This window comes from Colias philodice, chromosome 8, assembly GCF_061535455.1.
Source record: "Colias philodice isolate Cphi_HAF_F1 chromosome 8, ilColPhil1 Martin Lab GWU primary, whole genome shotgun sequence".
NCBI lineage: Eukaryota > Metazoa > Arthropoda > Insecta > Lepidoptera > Pieridae > Colias > Colias philodice.
This window is the reverse complement of record NC_143093.1, coordinates 4,463,375-4,471,219: the sequence shown is the minus strand read 5'-3', so window position 1 is coordinate 4,471,219 and position 7,845 is coordinate 4,463,375. Positions and strand designations below refer to the sequence as shown.

The following is a 7,845-nucleotide window of genomic DNA, read 5'->3' as shown; positions in this document are numbered from 1 at the left end:
TAAAAAAATATATTATTTATGTACGAGATATACGTATTTATATGAGATTTTGTAAACATTCACAATGCAAGTCATGCAAGAAAACTTCATGCTCAATATTCAACATTAGATGAGACCTTTCGGAAGTTTTTAATATGTGTCTAGACAAGCTTATAAATCTCTATTTACACTTAAAGGTATACTATCTTTCCGTGTATGTATTTCTTGTTTATTAATGTATTATATACCTATTCTATACTTATTTAATGAATGCCGTATTTGAAGATATTATATTTGGCTAAAAGCCTATTTTCATCCATAATAGAGATACTTAATATGATATTCAATCCATTAATACTTTACTTGTACGTAATAATACGATAGATAGATTTTCTGAAAATAGAATGTAGACTTTATTCAATATTGTTATAAAAGCATCAAAGGTACCTAGTGACAATATAACTAGCGTATTACTCATAATAAACTTATTAAATTATCATATGTATATTTAAGAATTTTAGAATTAATCTAGATATTTTATGACAAACGACCTGTCGTAGGGTTTTGCTCAATCACGATTCCCACCATTCCTGCACTTTTTATCACGCTCACACACGCTTATAATATCTTTATCTGTATGTTTGTGTGTAATAATGTTTGTATATAACCGTCTCCTTAAAGACTCTGTTTTGACCCACATGAAACATACAGATTAATTCAATTTTTTTACTCGTATCAAGGATCGGTGAACATTCAATAATTTCATGATTTATTATAGCGTGCTTTTTATGTATATTTATCAGTATTGTATACACAACGTTCAACCCATTGTTAAACCTAAAAATATGTTCAAGTCCGTCAAAGGTCCTTACATATCAGACAAGCCCGTGGCACGAGGACGCCTGGATAAGTGGTTTTCACTTGAATTACGGTCACATTTTTATAAAAACATTTAACGTATATGTCGGTGTACTTACAGTTAAATAGAATTATATTCACAGTAAGGGCGGAAGGATACTTCATCAGCATTGACTTTTAGTGGTCTATCAACTCTTCTGTTTATAAATATAAACGAATCTTCATATTTCACCAAACACTTTTAGACACATAAAATCATTTACAAACAAAACTAACAAAAATTAAACAGAAGATACATAGAAATAATATTATCTAAAACATAAAAACTCAAAAAAAGGTACCTATTAGAAACATCATCCAAGCTGTCTTTTTTACGTAAGCCATGAAAAAAAGACCGTGAAATTATAGTTAAATTGGTTTTCATTCCATTATACAATACAAAAAGCCATTATATAACCGACATATCAATCACTTTAATAATCATTCATATCATTAGCATGTATTAGTCATATATATTTTCGTTACAAGCATATTATTTATGTAAATAAGCCCTACAGCCAAACATGATAGCCGCCCACCAAAAGAGCAAAGGTTACTAATTTCACATTATTATACAATACAAACAATAAGCATTCGAACGAACTTCAAGTGACTTCAGTTCATCCATAACTCAATACCGAGAGACTAATCCAGCATCTCAATTAATTAAGAAGAATGAAGATGACCTGCAACCGATTGAAGTTGTACAAGTTTAATTGGAGTTTGTTGTTGGAGCCATTTGGATAACCAAAAGATGCAATTAGTTAAGATTCAGCTTCTAATTAATATAAACAACTGCTGATGTTAAGCTCCCAATATACGAAATTGTTTACATTTCATCATACTGTAATGGCTTGACGTTTTTTGCGCAATCAATTTGTTATTAATGTACTTATTAAGAACTTTAATGGAACCTTAAAACGACATATTACAAAATAATTATGTTACATTTAATACTTGAATAAAATTTACAAAATATAATAACGATGTGAATGAAAATTCGTTAAAAGCTACAATTTTTAAACAACTTTAAAATCCCAAGCTTAAAGTGGACTTAATGAGATTCTTGTTTTCAGACAACCACAAAAAATGGAAAATATTTGCTGTAAGAGGTCAACGTCCGTTGTAAATAAAACTGGCTTAACAAAATCGAGTTCTCATTTCTAGCTAAAATAAATTACTTCAAATCTCTTGATATAACTAATTAAAATATTTAAAACTTTAGTACGAAATGCCAAGAGAGTTTTCTGTGCACTTCAGAACAAAGAAAATATCCATATTCTATACTTTCTCAGCTTCTTGAAAACGGTATGGCAAGGTGTGAAAAGAAAAAGTCTTTCTTTCTATGTATCATGCATATGAATATTGAAATAAAACAGATTTTGACAAAATACTACTACTACTAACTAAAGACTAAAGGTAGCTCTAAAATACGAAAATATTTTGTGGAAATTGGCCTCAAGGGAACCCCTTATAAACACAAAACTATATTTAGTTACGTAATAACTGTAATATCTCTAATGTATATTAATGTTTGTTCGATGTCATAAAAGTATTATTATATAAATAAGTACATAATAATAAAAACACGTATGAAAAATCATGAATAGACGAAATAGTAATACAATATTGACGTTCAATTTAAGCAACTAACTCGGTGCTTAAGCGAAGTTCTTACAAATGGCGACTCTAAGCGAATGTAATTCATTTATCTTATTTATTTGCTTGCTTTCGTCCACATTACGATTTCACTAACACCATCTATAAATCACGCACCTTACTTCCTTACAGAAGCTTTCGCCATTAAGCCGTATTCTTACTTTATGTGCCTTCCATACAAAATTACTAATGTTACTTAGGTTTGCACGGATTAGGTTTTCCTTTTTTAGTATAGTTTCGTATAGTTTTTGGAGACTTGAACTGTGATTCATTTTAAAAGTAACCATTAGTTAATTAATTGGCAATTTAATATAATAATAATAAATAAAAAATCCCTACTGCAATCTTTTCTAACTATTTATTGAACTTCAGTTAAATTAACAAAAGTGTTCAATACGCACTCACAATTTTTTCTAAGTTCAGTCATAAATCATTATTGTTTCTGTCATATTTTATAACGTAGAGCTTAAAATGTAGAGCTTTCCAGTTCACATCATTCGTTTGAAAGTTTATTACAACTACGGACAAACAAAATATACTTAAATTAGTTCCGAATAATGTCAACAAAAATTTAATGTCACGAAAGAACAGTTAAAAAAAACAAATTCTAAATTCGCGACAGTGAAAAATCAACTATTTCGGTAAATATAATCAACAAACCAAACGGTTTGTTCAGCGAACGATTCGTTTGGTTTATTTGGAGTATTTTGTTTATTGTGTGATTGGGTAATTATGATTCAATTTTTCATGTGTGAAACTGAACAAATATACGCGAACATTGCTATAGCTTAATCTGTATTGATTTGAGCTCCAAAGTTATGATTAATGACCCGGCTATAATAATAATATTATGTTACATAAATTATAACATGCTTGTAACAAACATTACAGTTAACAATTAATAATAACGTGTAAATTAATTTTAAATTTTTGTTCACAATCAGATAATGCGATTATTTAGATAAGGCTACATAAATAAATAAACTTTAGATTGATAAACGTTTTAAACCTGATAGCGTAGTAAAAAGGGAAATCGTGCCTGTAAACGAGTAATTGCTAGATCTATAAAAAAAGTATACCTAAATTTAATGAGAACATTGATTAAAACTAAGCTTAACGTGGAATGATTATTATATCAGATCTGTAGGCTATTGGATATTCCTAGCAAGTAAATAAAATGCTCGATATTTCAGATTACTTTGCCTAAAGCGTTACAAGTTTCTAATAAAAATATTTTGTTGATGAAAATATGCTGGATATTGGTTAAGTATACACAATAACTTGAATACATTTTATCAAATATCAAACAAGATAGACAGAAGACATGTAGCAATTCAATTGTTAATATTTAAAACAAAACTACGAAAGAATAGAAATTACATCGTCTGGCGGAATTCGACCCGTTTCTTTCATCTAAATTTTTCTTTCGTAGTTTCAAAAACGTTAAAAAATTGCAATTATATTCTTCAAAGGTTAGAAAATTGACTTGATATTATGAATCTACTTCTATACGAAAATTTCAATGATGTTTTACACGTGACGCTAGACGCCTATGTACCTACGAATATATACTATACGAATTATAATTACGACATGACTGCTTACTTTTTCGAATCCTTAGCCATCTTATCGGTGTTCCTTTTTAGATTATGTCACGAGAACATTCCACGTCACCACACAAAACACAAAACTTAAACCAATTTCAAACAATGGTCCTTCACAACGTCACGAAAGCGCTACATTTCATAAATTCAATCGTCAACTGGTATTGCAATTGACTTCCGTCGTTATCACTATGCTAGATATCTGATAAGAAACGGTTGTAGGGCAGATTAACTTCTTTGAACTTGTGTATTTGATATGACGTATCGTTTGACCTAGATGTTGGATATTATTTAGTGTAGTGACATAGCTGTATCAATTTCATGGTGATTACATTTATGAGATGTGATCACATCAAGATTTGTTTAGAGGAGAAATCACGTTTAAGCTATGTTGTGTACGAGCTAAACCATCAGATATGGCTAAAATTAGGCTGAAATGTACAAGTCATCATAGTTATAAAGAAAAGGTATGTCATACGTATGTCTTCTGCCCTTTTACTTCGGGAAGTATGGATTAAGAGTTATGCGCTCTGAAATTGGTCTAAATTCTTGCCTTTGGTGTGTCTATTGCCTTTGGGCTTTGGTGTGTACCTACTGCGCACGCATAAAAATTAACCATTGGTTTTACGACAACATATTAAAATAATAAATTTAAATTGTTATTTGTTTAATTATATCAATAAACTTTATATAAAGATAAGTACAAGTTTAATTTAAATGTTTTGTGTGATTGCTAGCGTCGTGTGGCCATATATGAAAAGGAATCAAAAGAAGTAATACATCTTTGTGTTGCTATTACGAGAAACGAGAATCTTCAAGAAACCAATAACATTAGATGTCGACTGGCTGAAAATAAGTTAAAAAATGTAAAAATACAGGAAAGTACTGAAAACGTACATCTGTAAAAGTCTTTCAAGAAATCTACGAAGATAGACCGTTAAATACTATAGAAATTACATTTCTGTGAATGTTTCTGTGTATAGTTTTTAATCGTAAAGTACATAATATCTAATGTTTTCTACCAAACCAGTCAATTGTTTTATTGTCAGCTCGCTTTGAAGCATGTTTATTTTAAGCTCTTTAAATAATATCATAAGCACGCCAATTTATATTATTAATGAAAACCTAAATATAAAGTTAAACATTACAAACCCAATTATCATTATGAAACAAATAGATTTACAATGGGAACAAGTTGCGCAATTACAAATAGACTTATTGATATTAAAAGCACTGTTTTTGTTTGAATCATTAATTATTGTTGTGCGACTTTGTCCAAACTTCGTGAGTTTTATGTATTTTGCTTATAACTTTATGCCTTTGAAATACGCATTGAACATAAAGACTGATTATTTCTCTATAATTCAAACGAATTTTCATGCGGAAAACGAAATTTTTTCCTTAATTAATACCTACGTAAAATGAATGTTCACAGATGTGAAAGATTTTTAAAAGGAAAACGTATACAATAACAGTTACCTATAGAACCATATTTGCGTTTCTTTCTTAATTAAAAATACACAACATAACATTGATAGATTGATAATAATAATTATTTAATATCTAATATTTATTTCTTTTCAGCGTTTTGACGTTCTATACCAAAATAGTCTATAGAAAAATAGCCTACGACCTACTAGCCTGACTGCAAGTACCATAAAGAGGATTAACAAAACGCCGCAAACCTCGTTAGTAACAGCCAACTCATCAATCAAACGTTATCAATTCGAGCCACAAAATATTGGCCAATTAGAACAATTCGCCTTCTGCCATCACTGTATGTCGCTCGGACCCTTTCAACCCTTACATTTAATTTATTTTTATGGCAGCCGGACTGCGTACTTAGTTTAATGTAACGATTTTCTTTGATTTGCCAGATTTTATTGGTCTTGAGCTATTTTCGTTTTGTTGGTATATAATTCATTTATTTTGTGATACATGTATCTTTGTTCCTATGCTCTTTGGTACTTTTAATATTTTTTATTTGTACTTACTGATTGGTATGTACGAATGTACCAAGTTGGAACGATATGATTTGTAGTTAGACCGATAAGAACAAAGATTTTAGAAGTTTTAACTTTTTTACTTACCAGTCATGTGCTTGTTGGTTCCTCCTGCGAGCCTGAACGCAGCACGGAGGTTCTTGTGGGTCGCAGAGTTGTAGAGCAGGTGGAGGAGGTGGCGGAGGCGTGCAGGCCAGACGTCTCGCGGCCGCAGCGCCCACGTAGTCCACATAGCGAGTCGGCGGCGGCGAGCCACCAATGTCTTCGCGACAAGCTGGCCCGCAGCACTTCCGAGCTGTCGGCGGAGGCCGACACGCCAAGCCGCAGTACACGGGCGGCGGAGGCCGAACCGGCGCCGGTGGTCGCGGCACATATCTCTCCACGGGCACGTGCGCCGCTGGGGGCACGTAGCGGGGCCTGCGCGCCCTCTCCGCTTCCACACTCCGGCGCACCCGCCGCGGCGACGCCGAGAACCGGTCCGGCAGCGGCGCGGGCGGCGGCGGGCTCAGGCGTTCCGGCGGCGCCACGCTGAACGCGCCCACCGTTGGGAAGCGTTCGCACGGGGAACGCGCGTACTCTTCGCCCATGGCGCGCGGTCAACCGGGCCCGCCGCCGCCCGCGCGCCCTACGCCCGTACGCACGCTGACTTACATGCCTTACGCACTCTTCGGCACTGTCACGAGACCGATACTCTATTCCCGCACGAATTAGACGGCGCGATACTGAAATCCGCATTCACTTCGCGAGCGCCATCGCGCTCCGTCGGATCGATAGCGCGACGCGCTGCGGTCTCAGAGGGCGCACATCCTTCGATCTAGTCTGCATCGCATCTCTCCCTGCCCTCGTAAAATACGAAGAAAATGGATTATATTCCTGTTGGGCGAGGCGAAAGTGCGTCCTCGAGCAAGATGGCCGTTTTCATCATGTCTGCCTCGCGCCTGCGCGAGTATCACTTTGCGATGTTTGTTTTCACCAAAACTAAGAATTGCAACGATCGTTAAACACAATGTGATCAAGATATGAGATTTAAATTGCACTGAATAAGGTAGAGAACAAAAGCGCGTGGTATCGTCTATAGTATCGCGTTATGGAGCTAAGTGTCACCGAGAGGACGTGGTGACGTGCGTCGCAGAACCTTCCGAGGTTGAGGACAGCGAGAAAAATAGCAGTGCGCGTGCGGGCGGCCCGCGGCGACGTCAGGGCGGTGCGCGTATCGACGTCGCAGCCGTCGCCCTGCGGTGCGCGGACCCGTCCGCGACTACATTCAGGAGGCCCCTTTTCAAAACATTTATTGCCCATTGGATCAGGCAAACGGTTCACCTCATGTTGTTGTAATTGTTAGGTAACACGATATGGTATCATGATGCTTAAATAACATATCTCGCTGAAACTTCACTGCAAAATCTAAATCTTTCGTTCTGGTCAATTACAACATTAAATCACCACACGAAATGTGGAGAACATAACTAACACATATACCTACATACGTTTGTACTATTGATAATCTCTAGTAATGGGTTCTCATGTAACTTAATTAAAATATTCCATTTATTTTACGACTTCATGCAATACTTTAGCAAAACTCTGTAGCACAATATTATACTAGTTGTAAATCATCAGTTTGTTTATCATATTATAGATAAAACAATTAACAGCGCCATTATCGTCAATCATACTGAGCCGACACTGATCCTATTTCAATA

At 34.8% G+C, this 7,845-nt stretch overlaps 1 protein-coding gene across 1 annotated transcript; it reads right to left on the bottom strand.

Annotated features, from left to right (window-relative positions):
- Positions 1–5,800: 5,800 nt before the first annotated feature.
- Positions 5,801–6,729, bottom strand: LOC149486468 (uncharacterized). The gene has a single exon (XM_089698132.1). The coding sequence runs from the start codon at positions 6,727–6,729 to the stop codon at positions 6,226–6,228; it is 504 nt and encodes a 167-aa protein (XP_089554258.1). The 3' UTR covers positions 5,801–6,225.
- Positions 6,730–7,845: the final 1,116 nt, after the last annotated feature.

Bases quoted from the DNA above. Each gene is read 5' to 3' on its own strand.
- LOC149486468 (XM_089698132.1), bottom strand. From the start codon at position 6,729: ATGGGCGAAGAGTACGCGCGTTCCCCGTGCGAACGCTTCCCAACGGTG.